The 23647-nt window shown below is 38.1% G+C and overlaps 2 protein-coding genes across 4 annotated transcripts in view; both read right to left on the reverse strand.

The window, feature by feature from the left end:
- VEGFD (vascular endothelial growth factor D) overlaps nt 1-14885 on the reverse strand; it is a 38753-nt gene extending 23868 nt beyond the window's left edge. The window contains exon 1 of the mRNA XM_004063846.4: nt 14013-14885. Coding sequence (XP_004063894.1) covers nt 14013-14102 — 90 coding nt within the window. The 5' untranslated portion in view covers nt 14103-14885. The remainder of the gene's footprint in view (nt 1-14012) is intronic.
- Nucleotides 14886-14960: 75 nt separating this feature from the next.
- PIR (pirin) overlaps nt 14961-23647 on the reverse strand; it is a 105059-nt gene continuing 96372 nt past the window's right edge. For all 3 annotated transcript variants that reach the window (XM_004063845.4, XM_004063844.4, XM_019019203.3), the window contains exons 9-10: nt 20336-20402; nt 14961-15278 (exon numbers count right to left, since the gene is read on the reverse strand). In XM_004063845.4, the coding sequence (XP_004063893.1) occupies nt 15166-15278; nt 20336-20402 (180 nt within the window). In that variant the 3' untranslated portion in view covers nt 14961-15165. The remainder of the gene's footprint in view (nt 15279-20335; nt 20403-23647) is intronic.

The following is a 23647-nucleotide window of genomic DNA, read 5'->3' on the forward strand; positions in this document are numbered from 1 at the left end:
GGCTACTTTGACCCAATTTGGGAGGCAATGAAAAATGTTGCATAGTTGAACAATGGAATATTATTGGACATCCATTTTATCAACTTGCTCTTCCGTTCATTTCTTCTTGTTTTGACCTTAGTCCATGCTGTTTCCTTTGCCTGGAATGCCATTCACTCTTTGTCTAACTAAATCTTTCTCAGCTTAGATGTTACCTACTCAGGGAAACCTCCTCCATAACTCCCACCCCTGCCTAGGTCTGGTCCGTCACATGGATTTCTAGCACTCCATCCTTGTCCTTCACAACGCTACCAGTAACACTAATGAATTGTGTCATTTCTTGTTATCTGCTTGTCTTCCCCACTAGGTTGTAAAAACCACCTGAGCAGTAATGGTATCTGTCTTATAGCAATAGTAAGAGCTGAATAAATATTTATTAAATGTATGAATAAACAACTTGATTCACCAAAAGCTATAGAAAAAGTAACCCTGAGATTATTCATGTATTCAAAACTACATCACTACATCACTTGTCTTTTGAATATCTTCTTTCAGTTCTCATTCCAGGTCCAAAATAAATGCCACTTCTTCCATCAAGCATTTTATGAAGTCCCTAACTTTGACTATATTATTTATGAACACATTGTATTTCCCTTCCTAGACTGAGATCTCTTTGAGGGTAGGATATGTGTCTGATTCATCTTTTTAAAGTAATAAGCACGTAATACATATCTGATGAAGGAATTTATAAGTAATAAACACATACATGTATCTGACAAATAGCAATTGGGCCCAGGTTTGTGTGGTCTGTTGCATATTTTATATGTAGTACTGCCTCTCAAAACTTAATGTGCATACCTGGGGATCTTGTTAAAATGCAGATTCTGACGCAGTGGGTTTGGGGCAAGACAGGATGCTGCATTTCTTTTTTCTTTCTTTTTTTTTTTTTTTTGGCTGAGTACAGGGAACTTTATTGGTCGTACATGACAAAGTGGGGCTCCCTAGGCCCTTCCCTCTTCAGGGGGTCTGCATGGAAATTGTGAGGAGAGGAGATCCTCAGTGTGGTGGGGACTGAGCGTGGCAGGGATTCCCAAGCAGCTGAGGGCCTCTCTCTTTCTCTCATGCTCTCACTGGGGCTGATGGTCCTGGGGTGTTACTCCTTGGAGGCCATGTGGACCATGAGGTCCACCACCCTGTTGCTGTAGCCAGATTCATTGTCATACCAGGAAATGAGTTTGACAAAGTGGGTTCTAACAAGTTCCCAGGTGATGGCAATACTGTTGATTGGCTGACTGCACTTTGAGAAGGGTTTAAAGCAGGGGTTCACATTGTTAATTTTAAAGCTAGCAATCTATAAAGTGCACCAGGTCAACTTGAATAAAAACACTATCACAGGCAGGTTTGCCAGTTTGCAGAAACTATCTAACTCTTCTCTCTCACATCAACGTTTGTAAAATTAATGTTACAGTGGAAAATAACATGCAGGTTAAACAAGAAAATTTTTATCTTTTTTTCAAGAATATAGCTGGCAATCTTTAAGAAAGACGATATATCCTAAATAGCTTTGCAAGTAATTTTCTTTTTTCTTTCTAGCATTTGATGTCTAAATAATTTTGGACATCTTTTTATTAGACCATGTTTCTGTCTTAATCTTAAACCTGATAACACTTGATTTGCCTTCTATAACCTATTTATTTCAAGCGTTCATATTTGAATTTCTTTGGGAAGAAAGTAAATCTGATGGCTCACTGATTTTTGAAAAGCCTGAATGAAATTGGAAAGGACAGAAAGTTAGGAGAACTGACTAGATAAACTGCTACAGTATGAAATTGGTATTACAGGAGGGAAAAGTAAAATTATTCTTTACCTGAAACTGACTTCTTACAGCTAGTGCATTGTGCTCATTCCAAATTCAGCAGCAGTTCTATCAGTAGTGCCATTGAACCTGGGTATATTTATGATTTCTTTCAATGTTAAAAAGAAACATAGTGTTGCTCTTTTTCTTAAAGCATCAGTGAAATTATGGAAAATTACTTAAAAAATGAATACATCATAACAGTAAAATTTATTATGAGAGCATGTAGTATGTATCTGTAGCCCTAACACACAGGATGAACATTTTACTACTACCCAGATTTGTGTTGAACGAAAACATTGTGTATTGGAAAGGAGAATTCAACAATTAACTGTTGAAATTGTGAGATTAATGCTTAAAAAGATTTACACCTATTTGCAATTTGGGGACGAAAAGGCAGGCTTCATTTTTCATATGTTTGATGAAAACTGGCTTAAGATATTTGTAAATAGAATCAAGAGCAAAACTGCAGAAACTTGCACATTGGAAAGTGCAACAAGTTCCTGTGATTGCAGTAAAAATATTTACTATTCTAAAAAAAATGAGAATTGAAGACTTAGCCAGTCAGATGAGGTTTTTCATGAACCCATTGTGGAAATTATTGGATTAACTGAGCCAAAGTGGTTATGCGTTCTCCATCTATTTAGTTAGCACTTTGTATCGTTATATACAATTTACAATACATGTATAACTTGTAGCTATAAACATTTTGTGCCATTAAAGCTCTCACAAAAAATAATAATAAAGCAGGGGTTCAAAATCTTGGCTTCTTCTTGAATCTACCTGGGAATAAGCTTCAAAGAAATACTGATGCTCGAATCTTAAATCTCACAGATTCTCATTTTTTGGGTCTGGGCTGCAGCTTTGCCATCAGGATTTTTTTAAAAAACTTCCCAGGTGTTAGCCTTAGAGGAAGATAGGTGAGGGCTATATAGGAACTCTCTATATTGTCTCTCTACTACTAATTTAGGGCATGAGAAATGCTGTTTTTAAGTTACAAGACCCAGGTTAACTCCTGAACTTCATACAAGTCCACTAGTCTTCAAACGGTCGATGCATGCTCAGAAATAGTCTTAGTCTTTAAATCTATTTGATGTGTACCTTGGGTTCAAAATATTTGTATGAGTATCTTGCTGACCTGGATTTGTAAATCCTTTTCCTATCTCAAGATACCTGACCATTTGCAGGTCAGCTCCCAGCCTGTACGACTTTTTCAAGGTTGAAGATCAACAGTATCGCTTTTCAGGCTAAATAGCATGATGAAGTTGGCTGCCTTATATGATGCCATCCTAAATGATAGACTAAATTGCCTCTCAAATTCCCCAAAAGCCAAACCAACCAATTTTTCAAAATAAAATTAAAGATAATAGGTACTGCTTTAACCTACTGAATTCAACAAAAAAGTACAAATTATAATCCTTTCAAAAGGCAACCCTAAAAGGTGTTTGAAAGAAGATATGAGAATATAAATATACATGCCAAGTGGAAGAGGCTTTGGTTTGGGAGTACCTAGCCGGTTCCAACGCTGGTTTTGAGCTGTAAGGCCATCAGCAAAGAAGGTTTAAGGGGGGACCCTGGCTACTTTTCTCAAAGAGCTTCAGAAAGCTTTTCTTGAGCCATTCCAGTCCCATGCTATTAACAATCCTCTTGTTCTATATATACGGAAAAGGAGGCCAGCTTTGCTAGATTCATCCCTGGACCTCTAGAGAGCCATGGGTCTGAGACTATCCTTCCAAGGCTTTAAAAAGCTGTTGGTGCTATTTTCTTTGTCAAATTGTGTTGGCAATATGCCTTCAGGAAGCTTGGTGATAAAACGGTGTGATGAATAGAATTTGTATATTTAGAATACCCAGAAGCTTTAGGGTGAGTTATGGAAGGGACACATTTTACACAACTTTCCCTAGGTTTGCTTAAAAATTTACAAGTGTTCCCTGGGGGGCGTGGTTCTCTTCTTACTCACCCTGGAGTTCAGGGACATTGCAGTCAGCAATTTCCCTTTGCAGTGGGTTTGGGGAGGTGGATTCGGTTGCAATACAAATAGTTCCATGTTCCCTCTACCTCTTAGCAGCTTTTTCTGTTTCACTGGAAGAGCATTTTGCGTTTCCTGTTTAACCTGATGGTTCAAGCTCAACCAAAACCACCAAATTTTTCCTGGTTTTGGGGTCCAAGTAGCAATGTCTCACTCCACTCCCGGCCTTCCTCAGCAGATGTTCTCCCTCCCCCACCTGTCGAGGTATCTTCCCAGATCAAGTTAGATTTGTGAGTCTGAGCTGAAGGTTTGTGACTTTGCCTCCCATAGCTCTCAGTTGGAAATAACATTCCCAAAGATGAAGCTTTGCCTAATATAGTAAACCACTCTGTCATCTGGAGAAACAGCTTACTGGAAAGAAAAAGCGTAGATGTGAATTGTTCAAAACTGGCTTTGAATGGTATAACACTCTGGAAAATGTGTTTGCAGTTTCTTATAAACATATGCTCACCATATGACCCAACAGTCCTACTTCTGGGGATTTTACCCTTGATAAATGAAGCCTTATGTTCACATAAATACATGTACATGAATGTTTGTAGTAGCTTTATTCACAATAGCCAAAAAACTAGAAACAACTTATGTGTCATTCAGTGGGTGAACGGTTCAGCAATCGATGGGATACTACTCAGCAATAAAAAGGAATGAACTACTGGGACACTGGTAGAATCTCAAAGGCAGTACGAGTGAAAGAAGCCAATCTCAAACTGCTACATACTGTATGATTCCATTTATATGACATTCCCAAAAAACCAAAATGACAGTGAACCAAAAATACAAAACGACAGTGAAGGAGAACAGATCAGTGATTGCCAGAGGTTTGGAGGCTGGGAGGAGGGTCTGACTATAAAAGGATAACGTAAGTGAATTTTTGGGGGGTGATGGAATAGTTCTGTATCCTAATTATGGTTGTGGTTATATAAATCTATACATGTGTTAGAATTCATAGAACTACACACCAAAAGGGAAAAAATCCATTTTACTCTATAAGTTAAAAAAAATAAGCTGTCTTTGAATCCAGGCACTACCTTTTCTTTTCCTTTTTCTTTTTCTTTTTTTTTGTTTTTTTTAGCTATTTGACTGAGGATATGGTATTTGACTTCCTTAAGGCTTGATTTCCTCATTTATAAAGCAGCATTGTCAATAATAGGTCACCTCATAAAGCTCATGAAGGGATTATATGTGGTCATATGTAGGAAAGGGTCAGGTATATGGTAGGCACACAATAAATGTTGCATTCCTTTCTTTCCTTCCTCTTTCCTTTCTTTCCACACTTAGGTGTGTCCTATGTGTTGGGGTTTAGAAGTCTGTGTTTTAGGGCCCCTTATATTCCTCAGGAGCCGGACAGGTGAGCTTGAAAAGAGCAAGACACGGCAACTCCAATCATAGTAAATAAACATTAAAAATTTTTTTAAAAGACAACTTTCCCAGTGTCAACCAAACATAAACTTTTTCTCTCCACCTTGCCTCCATCTCCTTTTTAAAATGGTTCTAGGAGGTATTTTCAGATAGAAGATGAATTTTAAGGTATCTGCTCAGGCTTTACATGTCTTTAGAAGTGTGTAAAGAAAAAAACAACCCACATTTTACATTTTGATGTTTTGTTATTAGGGTCTGACTTTACCTAGAACAGATGACACCTGATGGTATGGGGTGTACTAACTAGGGCAGGGAGAACGCACACTTGCTAATAATTATTGCTGTAGCTATGGCTGCTGTGGCTGCTCAGATGGAACCTGCCAAGGGTGTGATCTTGCTTCTCTGAAATCCAGAAACCTGGCCATTTAAGGTTGGGGTGGGCTCGTCTTTCATTTCAGAGGCCTCATGCTACCATTGGTGGTTCTGGTGGCTCTTTTCTTTATGCAATTCTACATTTAAATGAATATATATGAAATCCAAGTTGTTTAATTAAACTTAGACTGAGGAAAGGAAATACAAATGCAGGAAAAGAGTGTGTGTGTGAATGTATGTGTGTGTGTGCGTGTGCATTTGTGTGAGTGTGTGTGCATGGCTGTCTGGGTTTTTTAAGGACATACTAGGGGACTAAATGCCTGGGACCTCCACATCCCCCAATTTGATGAAGACTGCTTGTGGTTTTCTCCCAGCCAGATCATCTAGCACTGGGGGAGTTGGCCATGCCCTGCCTTTATGTGTTTGAAATCTGTGCTCCACTCAAATGCCTCTGTTCTCACTTGACATAACTGTGCTTAGGATATGTGGGGGCAGATGGGTGTGGGATGGGCTTGAATGGCAAGACAACCCCAGACCCTCTAGAAGTATGCTCTGAATAACCCCAAGGGGTTTCTGAGGTCTGTTACAGTCTATCACTGATCTCCAAGATCAAGGGCCCAGTGTGCCACCCAAAGCCTTTATGGTGATTAGGCTATTGTTAAAAACAATTTCATTTCCACTCCTGACTCTCTGAAGGAGGGATATATTTCCCAGCCCTATTGACCAATGAGACATTACAAGACATGATGCAAGGAGAGGCTTGAAACTCACCTATGATTGCACGTTTTTCTATTTCCACCATCATTGTAAGCACAGGCTCCTGCTAGCCCACTGATCAAAGGAGGATGAGAGACACCTGGGGCTGACCTGCACCAAACCTAAGCCTTGAGCCTTAATCCTCTGACTCCCAGCTGACTTGGAGACATAAGTGAGAATAAGGTAGTGATGTTTTAAGCCACTGAAATTTGGACTGCTTTGTTACACAGCATTACTGTGGCAATAGCTAACTGCTACAGCCCTATTCCAGCTAAAGTATAGCATAATCCATTGGATGGGAAAAGGATCCTTATGCAAAACTTTATTGTCCCTTCTACAAAGCAGCCTTGCTATGCCAGTGGCAGTCAGCCCAGAATACCCTCTTTCACATTTCTTCCCTAAGGATCTAGTGTCCCACATCAAAATCCACTGATCTCCTCTTCCTCTTCCTTATCAACATCCTCTGCACTCTCTAAGATGCCCAATCATCCCTAGTCTTGCTGTGACAATGTACTTATAAATGAAGCACACCATTGCAAAGTTGTTTTCACTTTTTCATTCCACTCTGTTCTTTTTGTGCAGTTTCTTATTTAGGGTGTTTTTTTAGCATATTCATTCAATCAAAATTACACTCTTTCTAACACTCTCCATAATGGAACAGTAACAGCAAGAATTTGCCATAGGGACATTCAACACATGTTATTTTCTCTTTCCAGAAGCAATGTTAGCCAAACCTAGATTTCAGGAAACCAATACTTATCTCCAACATGTGAGTGTTATAGTTACTTAGGAACACTCAGTGAATGACAAAAAGAGAATCAGCATAAAAATTTACATTACTAAAGTTTCAGGCATAAAATTATCCTTCCCACTGGCCAAACTGAACTCCCTGACTGTTAGTAAGACATGCAAATACTTAAGACATCTTTATTTTATAAAAACATCATTTCCACTCATATGCCTGGCACATGGTAGACATTCCACAAATATTTACTGAGATGAATATGTGTCTTTCCTTTTCCCAGGGAGAAGATGCCTCCTGAGAAATAAACCTGTCTTCCTTCAGCACACTTTACCCCATTGACCAGCCATGGTTGTTTCCCATCTTCACTAAAGTTGTTCTGAATGTGGTAATGTGATTTCCTAAGCAAAGTATACGTTCTTCTGTGCATTAAAGGAGGCATGACACATGACAGAAATCAGTGAATTTTTTTTATTCCATCTCCTTCTACTCCGCCCAAGTTGTCTCAATACAATCCATTTTCCAGCACTGCTGTAAAATTGAGAATGTTTTTGACATTCTACAGTCAAAGGTGTGTTCAGAAGCACTTAGAAGTCACCAATGTGAAGAACTCACCATGTGTCACAGTCATTAATACGGTTTGTCAAATATTTCCATCTCTCTGCGTTCTGAGCGCATGGTGGGATTGCACTTCCTGGCCCTTTGTGGCTAGATGGGGCAGTGGGTCAAGGGGCTGCAACTAGAAGTAATATGTGTCACTTCTGGGCCAGAGAATTTAAGTGCCAGGGTGAGGCGCTCTCAGGCTCTCCCTCCCTCTGTCATAGTGATTCCTAGCATTCAAGATCGGATACTCAGCCAGCTTCATCCCCATGTGGATTTGACCCCAGATGAACCAGGCTGGTCATGTGGTATAAGCATAAATAAGTCTCTGTTATTTATGACCCACCAAGATTTTGGGGGTGTTTGTTTTCACAGCATATCCTGGCCTAACCTGATAAAGTATCTGACCAGAGTATTTTGCCATAATTTACCATGATTTTACAAACAACCTAGCATAAAATGAAAGCATAGGTAGCATTTCTAAGGATCTCAGGGATGAAGGAAAACATCAAGATGTTGAAGTTTTGTCCAGACCCCTGTGCAGCCAAATGCTACTTTGCTCATCTCTCTTTCTGTCACCAACAGGCTGGAATAATGGGCTCAGATGACTTCCTTCTATACCTCTGGCTCCTAAAAGGGAACGCCTTATAGGATGGCTTGTGCCTGGAAGGACAGTGGAGAAGTCTTTGATACATCCACACAAACCCTATCCTATGCCCACAGGAAAATAGCACAGGGTGAATATACTGCCTTAAAAATGCTTTAGAATTTTTTTTAAATCATGAAGTCAGACAAGCCACCATGAGAGTAGATGTTGGAGATGATTTAATGCAGTAGTTCATATCCTGATCCTGGATATCTAAAAATCCTGAGGTCTAGTCCATCAATCAGTCAACAAATACTGTTTTTAGTATCTACTCTATTACAGGCTTTTCACTGGTGATTGGGATGCTGCAGTAAACAAGACAATTAAGAGCTCCTTTTCTCAAAAAACTTGTATTCTAGTAGACGGCGACAAAGCAATAAATGTATACACAGGCAAATAAAACATGTCTGGTATGGATGTGTACCATGATGAAAATAAAATAGTGTAATAATTTATATATAACACAATTGCCAAACTATGACCCATGGGCCAAATCTAACCTGCAGCCTGTTTTTGTATGGCCTGTTAGCTAAGAACAATTTTTTACATTTTCCAATGGGTGAAACAATTTTTTTTTTAATTTCATGATGCAGGAAAATTACATAAAATTCAGTTTTTAGTGTCCATAAAGTTTTATGGGAACACAGTCACACCTTACATGATCTTCTCTGGCTACTTCTCCAATCTCAACAACTGCACTTCTGGCCTCCACTCACCCCACCTCCAGCTGCACCGGCTCCCTGGCTAATACCCAGACATCGAAGCCAACTTGCTGCGCCCACCATGGCCACTGCACTGATGGTTGCCTCTGTCTCTCTTATTACCTTCAGGACTCTGTAGAGACATAACTGAATCAGAAAGGTCTCCTCTGATTTATTCAGTACTGTATCCGCTCCCCCTACTTGATTTTCTTCATAGCATTTATCCCACCTGACATGTTACAGATTTGCATATTGTCTGCCTCTACCCATCACACTTGGAATGCAAATTCCAAGAGAATTGAAACATTGTCTTATTTCCTGCTGCATTCCCAGCCCCTAGACTTATTTCCTGCTTCATTCCCAGCCCCTAGATCAATGCCTAGATATATAGGTGCCCAATAAATACCTGTTGAAAAAAATAAATGAATGAATTGTCAAATATTGGAAAGCTCTAATGAGAGACAAGGCAGATTCTTTATGAACTAGGACATCACAACCAGCTAAGGCTTTCATGATGCAGTAGCAGGGGGCCTCAGGGTGTGCTTGCTGTATAATGCCCTAGTGTCTTGGTAGGGACTGCAAGAACTAGTGGCAAGGAAGACAGAAGAGTGAACTTACCACCAGAAAAGCAAGGGAAGAAGAAATGCTTCCATCTCATCTTTGTCTCATCTCAGTCACATTCCCAATTATATACAGTTTCCACTCTCTCTGTTCATCCTAAGTTGTAGAAAAAAGTTGAGCCTAGAAATGTTCTCAGAAACAATTTTACTGTCATTTGTGTGCCTATTTCTGTAGCACCTCTATCCAATTATGGTAATAATAAATGTATCTGGGAGTCCCAGATCTTATTACCTCAAGTTCTACATGGAATCATGTGTGTGGGCAAATACTATATTCTCATTCCAGAAATTGTCTTTGGGATTTATAGTAAAGGTTTATCCACAGGTCTAAAACAGGATTTTTATGTTAAGAAATAAGTCATACAAGGAAGTACTATATTGAAGATGTAAGATATTGAGGATTCTATTGTATCCTGGGTACCAATAATACGCTATAGTGATATAAAAGTTTCAGTCACCAGTTATAAGTGAGTAACTGGATTAAAACAGATGTGTATAGAAGCATATAATTCAACACACTTAACTACAAGGTCATAAATAAAGAAGAAATTAATGGGAAGTATTTCAGATGTCTTTTGTGCCAAGGACTGTGTCTGACAGAAAAGTGGACAAGAGCTTGCTGGGCCATTTGACCAACATCAAAGTCAATGGACTTCCCTGTACATGACTTTGGAACTGGAAATCGGGCAGGGAGAAGGAGTGGGACTGCTTCCTGGAATTAAATATGGAAAACACACCTCAGTCCTTGTTATTTGATTCACTGTAGAGACAATTTCAGGAGAAGGCAAGTAACACAAATGTAAAGAAGTCTTGTGAGCCATGTGGCTTCTCATGAAAGAAGTATCCCACATTCCTGTGGATCTTGGACTGATTCTAGTCTTACACAGAATGTGAATGACTCCGTCACCCACCAATATTCTTCTACCAGTGTAATTAAGAAAGAGGGTGGATAAAAAAAGATAGTACACAGGGAAGATAAAGCAGAAAGAAACAAATTCTGTCAGAAAAAAGTTGTGAAAGCCTACTATGGCCTGGTATTCCTTTGTTGCAATAGTGACATGTCTTCATTAGTGACATTGAAAAGATTTATGAAGGCTGGCTTTCTCCAGCATCTTCAGAAGACTCACAGAATTTCTGGGGACAAGAATTGTTTATTAAATAAACCAGAAATAGTGCTGGCCAGAAGGCCAATGTGAATGAGAGAAGAGTGAGGATGTAGATACTTATTTACCAAATGTCCAGAGTGTCTACCACATTGTACTTAGGGCTGTCACATACAGATATGTCTATATGCATGGAGCACCCTAGAGTTGTGCAGTGCACATCGTGTACAACTGTATATGACTGTCTGAGCTGTATTAAAAAGCTGGAGAAAATAGAAACAGAAATAAATTCCACATCTAGGCCATAATCTGATTATATTAATGAACGATGCATAGGTACTGGGTTAAGCTTATTTCTAGAGGAAAACGTGTTCTTCTTAGACTGAGAAACTTAACAGCTAAATAGTATACACAGTGGATTTGAAATCTTAAGTTGAGATTTTCAAACAGATTTGTCTCAGTTCACATGTTCCATGCACTGCTGACTCCAAACAGCTATCCTTGCAAGCACAAGTGGTAAGACTAATGAAATTAGGAGGCCTTACACCCAAATGGCATTAAGCACAATCGTCCAGAGCACTAGTAGCTATTTCATGATTGCTACAGGAAAAAAAAAAATCTTCACAGATACCTAGAACTATCGTAGAGGCAATGCTAGTCTAAGCTGGAAAACTGGACAATCTTCAAAGCTAGAAAGTGAAAACTGGGCTGGGGGTGGCTGGAGGACAACCTAGGAGCAAAATTGGCATCACCATCCATTCTGGAAAAGAGGTGGTTAGAAGAGGGGAGGGTGAGGAGAAAGAAATACATATGGACCAAGTACCGAGGAAGACCATGAATTTCTTATAATAAATAAAACATTTTATTTCAAAAAGTAAAAAAAAAAAAACAAAAAATTCAAATACCACCACCCTAAACCATTACCACCATGAATATGTTTTCACACTACATTTTAATTTTAACAAGAAGAACTTTAACATTTAGAAACATTATTTCCTCTTAGATTTTCTTTTCTTAAAAGTTGGGGAAAAAAGAAAACTATAACCAATATTATATATCTCATTATCCCTTACCACTCAGTCATATCTATGCCAAAACTTCTGTTTAGCTATAGGCAATCCTTTCCTTCATATCAGAAATAATTTAATTGAGCGAGGGGTTGGGTGGATATAAGTTCAGTATATGTAGCTTCACTTTTTAAAGGAAATTCTGATATATTCTGAAAAAAATTGCTAATCGTATTAGTAAGCATAGAATGAAAAAAATTGCTAATCATATTAGTAAGTATATAATGCTGCATCCTCCACGTGTAACAACTTGTTTTCTGTCACATGCAAATTCAGCTGCTTTCCTTCGTTACTCCATTCAACAAATTTATATATTAACAGTACATTCAAAGCATTTAAAACTTCGCAGTGCCAGCCGGGCACGGTGGCTCACGCCTGTAATTCCAGCACTTTGGGAGGCCAAGGCGGGCAGATCATCAGGTCAGGAGATCGAGACCATCCTGGCTAACACAGTGAAACCCTGTGTCTACTAAAAATACAAAAAATTAGCCCGGCATGGTGGCACGTGCCTATAATTCCAGCTACTCGAGAGGCTGAGGCAGGAGAATCGCTTGAACCCGAGAGGCAGAGGTTGCAGTGAGCTGAGATTGCATCACTACACTCCAGCCTGGGTGACAGAGCGAGACTCCGTCTCAAATAAATAAATAAATAAATAAATAAATAAATAAATAAAACTTCACAGTGCCCAGGACACCTGAGACATTCTTGGTGCTTGTGCTCTTTGAAAGAGCTGAGCAACCTAAAGAATATGACTTATGTCCAACAATTCAGTCTCCTTTATTATACCATCAGATAAAGTGATGTTTTACAAGGAAAATGGAAATATTTTAAAACTCGAGGAGCCCAGCACATCTAAACGATTTCCGTCTTATGAACTTACGAAAAAGCTGGACAGTCGGAAAAGTCTTACTTGCTTCAAACAAGTCAGACTGTTTTCTCCTGTTACCTATGCTTACAGTCAGATTCCCATTTACCTACAATCTGGCCTTGAGATCCAACATGAAGGCTGGTGGCAGTAAAATGGAGCCAAACACTGTGATTTCTCCCATGTAAATTCGGAATTTGAAAAGTTAGAAAAGTGCTGGCTGCCAGACAAGGTGACTTCCCACTCACCTCCAGCTCAGTGTTCAACATTTTTAAATATCAGCCCCCACCCTTGCCAGGCCACCAACGCCAGCCAGGAGCCTTTGAAGACACTTTTCCCCTATGCAATTTGAATGTATAACGTATTTTAAACTACATACCATATGTACTGTATGTACGTCTGTGCGTGATGTATCAAAAGGGTAAAACTTTTTCATCCCTCCACGAACCAATTTTCCCCTGCTGGGGGCGATATCACCCCTGTTGAAAATGCACGTCCTAAACAACAGCTACAAAAACTCAAACTCACATTTAATTGTCTTTTCAAGGCCAGAAGTTCCTAAATCAATAATGATTTAGCACCACTTCAGTCAAAACAATTACATCCGAATCATTTTCAAAATAGAAGCTTAAAATATATATAATCCATGAAATGCATAAAATTGGGCTAAGTATTGTTCCAGCAGTCAGCAACATTCTGGCTAATTTTTTGCATTACTCTCAGTTCGTTAAGCTCTATTTGATGCTTGCTCATAGAACCAAAGATTTGATTAGTGTTGAATTTTACACCTTTCAAGAAGCAAAAAAACCAAACACTCTCTGAGAAAACATTTTTCTGGATGGCAGCAATTGGTAATTTGCAAAAGCAGATAGAAAACGTTCATAGAAAGCACTGCAATTTTCAATTTACCAAACGAATAAACTAACCTCTGCTGCTCACAAAGACCTGAAAATAAATGGCCCACAAAGTTATCAGTCATAAAAACAAATCAATGTTTCATTAAAAAACCACTGTGCCATCTGCATATGCAACCGAGGAGAAACTTCTCCATCCAAAAAGATTCCAGACAGCTCATGTTCTACCATAACTTCAAAAAACAACCAACCCCCACCCCAGCATTTTCAAATACTCATGGCCAGAAGTTTAATAAGACTAAGAAACAGAATAGTCACCAAGAAATGCAGGATATATCCTGTCCAGTCCACTATTAGGATGGTTCTGCATTTTTATATTGTTTCAAAAATAGTGAGGGCAAAGAAAGTCCTCTGTATGAGCCAATAAAAAGAACTTCATCACATTAAAAATTGAGCTCACCTACCTTCACTGGTCCATGTTCATTACTGGAGCCCTGCACCAGCTGGACGTACAACATCATGAAAATATTCACCACTACCCACTCTCTGTACATTTTGAATATTTCAATATCCACTGATTACTAAGCAGTTGACATCAGGCAGCTAGAGAAAATTGTTTCAAAAGGCATTCTCCAGAAGGAAAGTTTGAAACCTCAAAACTTCGCACAGAAAACCAAATAATCAGTTCTGATCAAAATCCAATGAAATTATTTCAATTAGGCAAGGTACGCTTTTTTTGCACAATCTTAGGGGTGGGGAGAGAGAGATGAAAAAAATTAAAATGTTCTTATGCTCCAAAAATAATCAGAAGGTGGACATGTCTTCTACCTGAAATTAGAAAGCACTCTAAATTTACTTCATGTCCAGAAAATTAAAAAAATCTCTCCAACGTATGCCGCAGGTTCTAGTTGCTTTGTAAGGAGGTGGTGTGGCCACCAATGCTTACAGCTACAGAAAGCTGGAACCCAACTCTGGATTGAAACTTTTTTGCACAACCTTCATGGAAGCTTGCAGAAGCATGTGTCTTAAATCTGACACAGATTTTGGCAGAAAATGCAGAGAAGTCTTGGCTGTAATCCTGTTGCGTCCCTACCAATAGCAGGGCAGTTTTAAGAACTGACTCAAATGTTCAGGGCTGCCGTTATTTTAAAGCAGATAACCTGTAACATGAAACCCCAGCACATAGCTTTGACCTTTGTATCTCAGTGGGATTGCTTAAGAAGGGACCTCAGATGCTCATGCATCTGCTGCCAATGACACACAGAAAGCAACCAAATATGATTTTTAAAACCTGCACATGCACAAAAATAATAAAAACATCCATCCATACATGCAAAAAAAGACAAACATACACAAAACGACTTTTTAAACAGAAGCTTAGTAACTTAGGTATCTCAAATGAAAAACACTGATTTTTAAAGAAACAATGATTAGGTTTATTTGCATGTGCCAGGAAATATCCTACATTTATTGTTACAAAAACCATGTTATCACTTTAGTGTGGAATTCTTTAGAAGCACCGGCTAAATAAGCTTTAGAAATGGAATGCCTTCAATGGCTCAATCTCAGAAATGGCAAAATTCTAGGACACATCGAGACCTGCTCTTCTGCTTTCCACTAGTTTCCAATCTTTGATTTCCAGGTTTTGGCCCTTTCAAACCCATTTTTTGCATTTCTGAAATCAAGAATAGCTTGAGAAATCTCTTCATTGGTGTTCATCACAAATGGACCTAGGGCAGAAAGAGACATTCAGAAAGTTCTGGGTGGCAATACTTTCCTCTACCACTAGAAATGATATATATTTCTGTAGTTCTTAATTTAAAACAAAATCTAAGCACATCCGAAGAGTAAAAGTTTATTTTCACAGTGTTCAATCCCCAAGGACTGTAAGATGAGTTTCTTGACTAGGATTGTATATGATTATTGATTATAAAGACGAAACTTCAGATAAATGCAATGGCATCTCACCCATTCAGTATAGGTTTCTCACCAGCAATGGTGATCTTTTTTATTAAAAAGAGTCTTAGATTTGGTTCTATTACAACCATTTTTGTAGTTATTTTTATAACATTAGCTGATGTCAAGAATTGAACCCATCTGATACAAAGAACGGACAAATCTTATCATAGCTTTGGTGTCTAAGCAGCATATAAGGCTGTATACTTATTTGAGGATTCTAAGTCATTTTTTGAAAATCAGCAGCACCTATTGACAATAAACAGAAGATTATAAAAATTTCAAGTCGAAGAGCATCATTTTTTAAAAGTTTTCTAGGGGTTGGCAAATGTTTGCTAGGAAGGGCTAGATAGTATGTATTTTAGATTTTGTGGGTCAAACAGTGTCTGCCTCAACTACTCAACTCTTTCATCAAAGTGCAAAAGCAGCCATAGATAATGCAAAAGTGAATAGGTATGGCTGTGTCCCAACAAAACTTCATTTACAAAAACATGCAGTGGGCAGATGTAGCCCATCAACCATAGTTTGCTGACCCTTTTGTCTAATTGCTGGGTCTGAACTCAGATTTTGTTAAAAATGTACAAGAAGTCCTCCCCTAATCTACCAGGAGGCAATGTGTGTTTCTTCCCCTTTCTTCATATATTGTAGGGGCAGAGAGGCACTGGACTGTCTCACCCCCATGATCTGCTAGATGAACAAGGCCAGCTTTTATATGGCATTGACAGTGTCTTTAGAGCAGTTGACAGACTTGTTCACTCACTGTATGTCCTCATCCAGCCTGCAGAAGTTCCTGACATTCCTTTTATGGAACTGCCTGCTCTAAGGGGCTTTCTCTGGGAGATTCTGATTAATATATAACTGTATTGCTTAGAGAAAATAACATATTCAAACTTCTTAACCATTGTTATCATATCAACATGGATTTGGTGATCACTATAATTTAAATCTTCAGAAGGAAGACACAGGATAATATGTCTTGATGATGCTGAAATCTTTGGAGAGGATGTGGGGAATAGAATACAAGTAGAAAGAAAACACCCAGGCATCTAAATCCATTCATTCAATTACCTATCTATTATGTACTGAATGCCCATTAAATGACAGACATTGTGCTAGAAGCTAGAGACATAAAGATGAAAGACAAATAAATGGCAGACTCCCTCTCCTCAAGGATTCAAATCTATCACACAGATATGAAAAGAAATCATTATAAAACTGTTTGAAATATGGAAGGATAAAAGTGTAAAAACTATAAAATCAACACAGAAAGGGGGAGGAGGAGAAATCCAGGAAAGGATTCACAGAGGGAGTGATGTTTGAGCAGTCACACATGGAGGAAAGGCATGTTCAGGCTTAGTATGCTGGAGGAATACTGGAGGGGATAGGGGTACAGTGGTGGAAGGAGGGATCAAAGGGGGAAAAAATGGCGATCTGAAATATAGGAAGAAACCAGACCCTTCTGGGCTTTGGATGCAATCTACAGGAAGAAGTTTGGACCTACTTTTGCAGGTGATTATGAATCACTGTAAGGTTAAGTAGGGAGTAATATAATATGATTTATAATTTTTAAAGAAGACTTTGGCATCAAGGTAGAAGAGCAGGTGTCTAATTTGGGAGGCTGAGTCAATGGTGGAATTGTTAAGGGTCTTTGAGATACAGGACATGGGAGGCTTTGGATGGAGCAAGGTGTTCGGTTCTGGATATTTTTTGTTTTGTTTTTCTTTTCTTTCTTTCTTTTCTTTTTTTTTTTTTTTGAGACCGAGTCTTGCTCTGTCGCCCAGGTTGGAGTGCAGTGGTGAGTGGTGCGATCTTGGCTCACTGCAACCTCCGCCTCCCGGGTTCAAGTAATTCTCACACCTCAGCCTCCCCAGTAGCTGGGATTACAGGCACGTGCCACCATGCCCGGCTAAATTTTTGTATTTTTAGTAGAGATGGGGTTTCACCATGTTGGCCAGGCTGGTCTCAAACTCCTGACCTCAAGTGATCTGCCAGCCTCGACCTCCCAAAGTGCTGGGATTACAGGCATGAGCCACCGCGCCTGGCCCAGTTCTGAGTATTTTAACATAGAAGTACTAGAGACAATAAAGTGGTTTCCCAAGCAGAGGTTTTTGGTACATTGTTGAAACTATGGATCTGGAGCTCATGAGAGAAATTTCATCTGGAAATGGAGGTTTGGACTATATCAGGTAGGAAAGAAAAAGAGAGTTAACATATGCAGAATAAACAATAAGCCCAAGAGGGTACCCTGGGGAAGACAACTTTTTAAAGGACACGCAGGGGAAAGGGAAATGCAACTTGGAAGATGGGAGCAGGTACTGAGTCAAGGACCAAATTCTTGTGCCTCATAATTTTGCTATGGTTGGGACTTGTGGAGCAGTACTCCCATCCCCCAACTATTTTCTATAAGAATGGTGTGCCTCTAGGCTTCCATTTTGACACTTTCTGGGGTAGTCTGCCATGTTTCTCAATTTATAACGTGCACATGAATCAGCTGGGAATCTTATTAAAATGCAGATTCTGATTCAGGAGGTCTGGAGTGAGGCCTGAGATTCTGCATTTCTAACTATCTCCCAAGTGATGCTGTTACTGCTGGTCCATGGACCACACTTTAGGAAACAAGTATAACCTCTGTTATACAGGGAAGCATTGGAAGCTTAGAGTCCCCCAAAGCTAACTGATGAAGCTTATCTCCTCAAATCTTCAAGGAGAAAACTGAATCCAGAAAGCATGTTTTTAAATTGATCAACTACAAGGGTTGTGAACAAGAAAATTATTTGATAGTTATCTATAATTCTCTTTCAAATTATAGCTTTCATCACTTCTCTAATTAAGCCTCTGAAGCCCCCCTCTTGTATAAAATGGTGTGTCTAACCTCTTGTAATGTAGAACTTTGGTATAGTGGAGCGAACATAAGACATGGGGTCAGGAGACTAGGGTTCGAGTCCCAGCTCCACTGCTAACAATCGCTTTCCATTAGAGAAGCTACAGGGCAGAGCAATGGACGACCAGCATGGTAAGAGGCAGAAGGGCAGGGTGTTTGGAAAACAGACAGCCTGAGTGTGAATCCAGCTATGTGACCTTGAGTAAGCCAATGAACCTTTGACCTTCTGCTTCTTCATCTGTAAAATGGGCATGAGAGTACCAACCTCATAGGGTTGTTTTGAAGGTTAAACGGATTAACATTAGGAAAGTGCTTTAACCAATGTCTAGGAAGTAGTAAATTCTATGCAAGTATCTGTTAAGTAAATAAATAAAATATCTGGATTTTATTTTCCTTATCTGTAAAAGAGGCATGACTACATCATGGCTAAGGTTATTTTCTATCCTAACATTCTATGATTTCCTGTGCTTAATCTGTGGATGAATAATTAAGGACACACGATGATAAGAGGAGGAAGGGTCTTAGGTAATTCATGAGATCTGTGCAAGTTCCCAATCAAGAGATGGTTGTGGCTGCCTTTAAACACACATAAGTAAAAGAAAAACTTAAATGTCTGAGTTTTTAAAAGTTAAAAAATAAAAACAAAATGCTTTGCTTCTCAGTAACTGAACTTTCAAGGGACATATTTATTTTGTCTGACTACTCTGAGTTTGTATGTGCAGGCATACCTAGTGTCCCTGTGTTCCAAGCCACTGGGAGAGGATCCACATGACCCCAGTGTAGGGTGGCTTTGAGCAGTCCCACTCCTTTGATCTGTCACCTAATTCAGTTAGACTCTTGCTTTTCATTATTGGTACAGAGGAGATTGCCTAAAATAAGACTTCCATCTCACACATGTTTTTCCCACCTAAATGTTAGTTACTAGGAATAAAGATTATGACCCTACTCAGTTTGTCTGAAGGCTTTTTCCAGAAAAACAAACTATAATATTGCAGTGCTTTTCAGTTGAGAGAAAAGGAAACAAGAACCACAAACCTTTGGAATGGAAATCGGATGTGTACAAAATGGTTGTCAAATGCTACAGGCAAGGCAGGGTACAATTTAATGTTCCCCCTGAAGTAGTTAGTAGAACAAAAAAGAATATTTTTAAAGCAATCCGTGTTCTTTAAATTCATGAGCAGCTGGGGTTTATCTGCAATCATTGTGTGTACCTGGGAATTCATGCAAGGCAGGGAAATGCAATGGGATTTTAACGCATGTTGAATTTAATAATTGGTGAAGTGGACATATGTTTTGTAAGCATTTATCTAAATAATAAAATGGATTTTAATTGCTTTTAGATGTTCCTCATTTAATCAAACAACAATGATATGAAGAAGTCAAAACCCAAAGAGTTGAAGTAATCGTTATGGGTACTTAAGCCAGGATTTTCTGCCTCTAAGTATAGTACTATTTCGGCTATATCAGTTACCTCTACTCATTTTTTTAAATAAACAAAAAATAACAACTATTTTCTTAAAAATACTATTCCTAAGAGTTTCATATTTTTTACTAAAAATGCAATAGACTACAGGACAGTATTGAAATCACCTTTACTTTTGATAAAGATAAAAAGGATGTTAAAGTTCCCAATAGACTGTAGACTCTTTTTTCAAGTTAAAATTCCCGTGACATAGTACAAAAATACTATTTTTGTTCTTCCCACAGTTCCAAACTCAATATCCTATACATAATAGGTATCTAAGAAATGTTTCTTTAAAAAAAAAGAGATGAATAAACATCACATATATATTTCCCTCTGATGACAGAAAAATTAAACAATCCTCAGATTTATAGATGGAGAGACAGGACAAAAAAACCCAGCTATTCTTCCCAACAATAGTATACATGTATACTGTTTTCAAAGAAAAGGAAAATCAACCAAGAAAATCATTGTCATTTTGGTCTTACCATGTTGGACAACTGGTTCTCTTAATGGCTCCCCAGCAATTAAGACAAAGTGGCTTCTCTTGGGATCCTAAAGTTAACAGAGAAAACATCAAACAGTAAGCAGGCTTATTTTCGAAGATCAAATTGTGAACAATTTGAAACTGACATGCTAGCCAAATAGGCGATGTTCCTAATTCTGAATATAATTTTCAAAAATATTTTCTGTGCAACACTCAATATAGACATGTTTATTTCTTATGTTGTTTAGTAGCAAGTAGAACTCAAGAAGAAGTCCAGGCCACCAAAATATTAACATTCTCAAATTTAAGAAGGAGAACTTAAATTAAGATTTCTTTAACTGGAAATATCTTCACGACAAACCATGTGATTAAATGGCTTATCATGGGATTTATGATTTCTCAGTTACCATATAATTTTTAAAAGGGAAGATTAGTTATGCAAATTCAAAATAAGATTTTATTACTTTTGAAAATTATTACTAATAATGTAAAATATGCCCCAGAAATATTGCACTAAATGGAACCTTATAAAAACAGAGCATCCCAGGGACATCTGCTCAAGCAAATTTCCCTCCAAAAGGGCCCTATTACGTTAAAGTCTCTAAAAGTTTTTGCTTAGAATTAAGGATTCAATTTTTTTCCTGAAACTGGAAAAAATATTAATCATAATATCCAGTGCTAGTATGGATACAGGGAAAAATACACGTTCATATATCGTTTGGGAGATTTTCAATTGGTGCAGTAATCCTTCCAGAGAGCAATTTGACAATATGACTCAAAACCCCCAATATTGCTAATGTCCTCCGATCCAGTAATGACAGTTTTAGCAATATAGTGTAAGGGAATTTCACTATCATAGCACTATTTATCACAGCAGAAATTGAAAACATTTCTCCAAAAGTGAGGGGTTGGTTAAATAATTGTATGTTTATAAGAAAAACTATCAAGTGGCCATTAAAATTCATTTTCTCAACAAATATTTAAGTGTGTAATAAAATGTTCATAATGTCTTGTAAGTTTTGTAAATATCACAAAATGGTATGTATATACTATGGATTAAAAATACCAAAATATTAGCATTTATTATTTCTGAATAATGAGAATTAAAGCAAATTGTATTTTCTTCTTTATGCTTTTCTGTATTATTTTCAAATTGCTACAAAAATTTGCTAATTTTAAAAGTTAAAAGGAAACATAAAATATATATTTTCTAAAGTTTGTGTTTGGGGAATTGTTTTGTAATCAAATGCATTTCTGGTTTAACAATCATTAGATCATTTCATTATATAAAACTAAGTATTTTAAGTAATTCACATGTTATAATTGTAAGAGTCCTATCTATCAAAATCATACATATATCATACATATATACACTTTTCAGTAATTTTATTTATTAGAAATGGGTGTTTGATTTGAAATTAAGGAGAACTGTAGTTCCGTCAGAAGTGAATTACATATGTACCTAGATATACTTCTATGTGGTGTTTTGTGCCCTGGTAACTTAGTTAAGTCGAGACAATATGGCGGTTAGTTGTAACAGGTAGTCAGAGGTGCTGCTAGACTTTAGCTTGTCCTCATCCTCCTGCGTGCCATGTCCAGCTCTTCTTCCTGACTGCTAATTCTGCTAAGAACGGCCGCAGCCCCATCCCTAGACACTAAGCTGCAGAACTACAGACTTCTCCACTAGACTTCTTTTGTGGCCTCATTTTAGTGCCTGAATATGCTTGGCATTCCAGATTAACTGGTTGGTGACTTCTCTGATTCCCCAGCTTCTGCTTTCCTATCTTCACTTCCACAGCTCCTCCCATAAGCAAACGCTCCCTCTCTGGGAAGCTGTCTTGTGACTGCCCTCTCGCGAGGAATCCCAAACTAGCCAAATGCAGGGGCCACCTAGAGCAGAACTGAGGCATCTCTAAACAACAGCCCCAGCAGAGCCCAGCTCCCAGCCTGCCAGCCACATGAGTGACCCCAGAGAAACCGGCATTAGAACTCCCCACCACATGGAGAAATAATAAATGATTGTTATTTTAAGCCACTAAATTTTAGCGTGGTTACTCACTAATAGATAACTGAACATTATATATCTCTTTTCAGGCTTCTTTTAGGTATATCTTATTTAGAATAAAACAATAAACAAAGCCAAAATGATTATGCACTTTAAAATGAAGCCTTCAAAATTTCTGAAACTTCACCCCAATTCTAATAATATAGCATATTTCTAAATATGTAAGTCAATATTATACTATATCATACTTCTACTAATGCAAAGCTCTTTAATTAGAAATTATTGTAATGTTACTAGTTCCAGAAGATTTATTACTGGATTCAATAAAATTAATAATTAATTCCTTAATCTTCCATGTATTTAATAAAAACTACCGTATTTCACATGACTGAAATTTGTTTCCCTTTCCTGCCTTCAACTTAAAAAATAAATAGGACTGTAGGGTAGAATGGTTTCTTCAAAAGCCTTGATTTACTCCCTACAATCTCAGGGCTGGGGTCATTTAATACATCCACTCAGTTATGATGTTTTGATCACTTCTTTACATTTTAAAAAGTCTCTGTTTAACCATTGCAAGGCCTATATTTATTTATGTACCATCACTTTACTTATCCATAACCCAACTAGCTGTCAAAATATGCAAACATGAACCTAGATGACATTTTCTTTCCTTAACTCGCCTTCTTTGGTGAAATCTAATAATCTTTCCAGATATTCCAGAAAATACAGTGATGATGTGGCTGAAAGTCTCAGTTGCTGTTATCTTGAAAAGTCCTTGTCTATGATGACTTTGTCTATGGTGTTAAATGATGAAAATCATGCAAAAGCCAAGAGAATTAAATACCCATTTAAAACCTAAGTCCTTGCATGGTTCTAAATGCCTTTATGGGATTTGATTTTAAAAACCCATACAAAAGTAGCAGAGGTCCACTTACTACTTCACCCCAACTAACGTTCACCATCTTTTGGCACCATGTCTTTTGCTTTGGTGCACCTTTTCAGAGTTTCTGGTACAGAGTTAAGCTCTTCTGGGTTTACTTAATAATTTACTTTTTTAAGTTGCTCTTGTTATTCCATAAGTATTTTTGCCAAGATATGTCTCGAGTTCTGCTGATACCAACAATAAATGATCACAGCCCAGATGAAAGTTTTATGGTTCACTTAATAAGTTGATAACTTCTAAACTATGAGTAGCTACTCAGTTTGATCAACTATAAATATAAAACTCAAGATGGCAGTAGGACTCTGAGTATGAATCTAAGGCATGGGTCCCCAACCCCCAGGCCATGGACCAGTACCAATTGGTGG

Source organism: Gorilla gorilla, chromosome X (genome assembly GCF_029281585.2).
Source record: "Gorilla gorilla gorilla isolate KB3781 chromosome X, NHGRI_mGorGor1-v2.1_pri, whole genome shotgun sequence".
NCBI classification, from domain to species: Eukaryota; Metazoa; Chordata; class Mammalia; order Primates; family Hominidae; genus Gorilla; species Gorilla gorilla.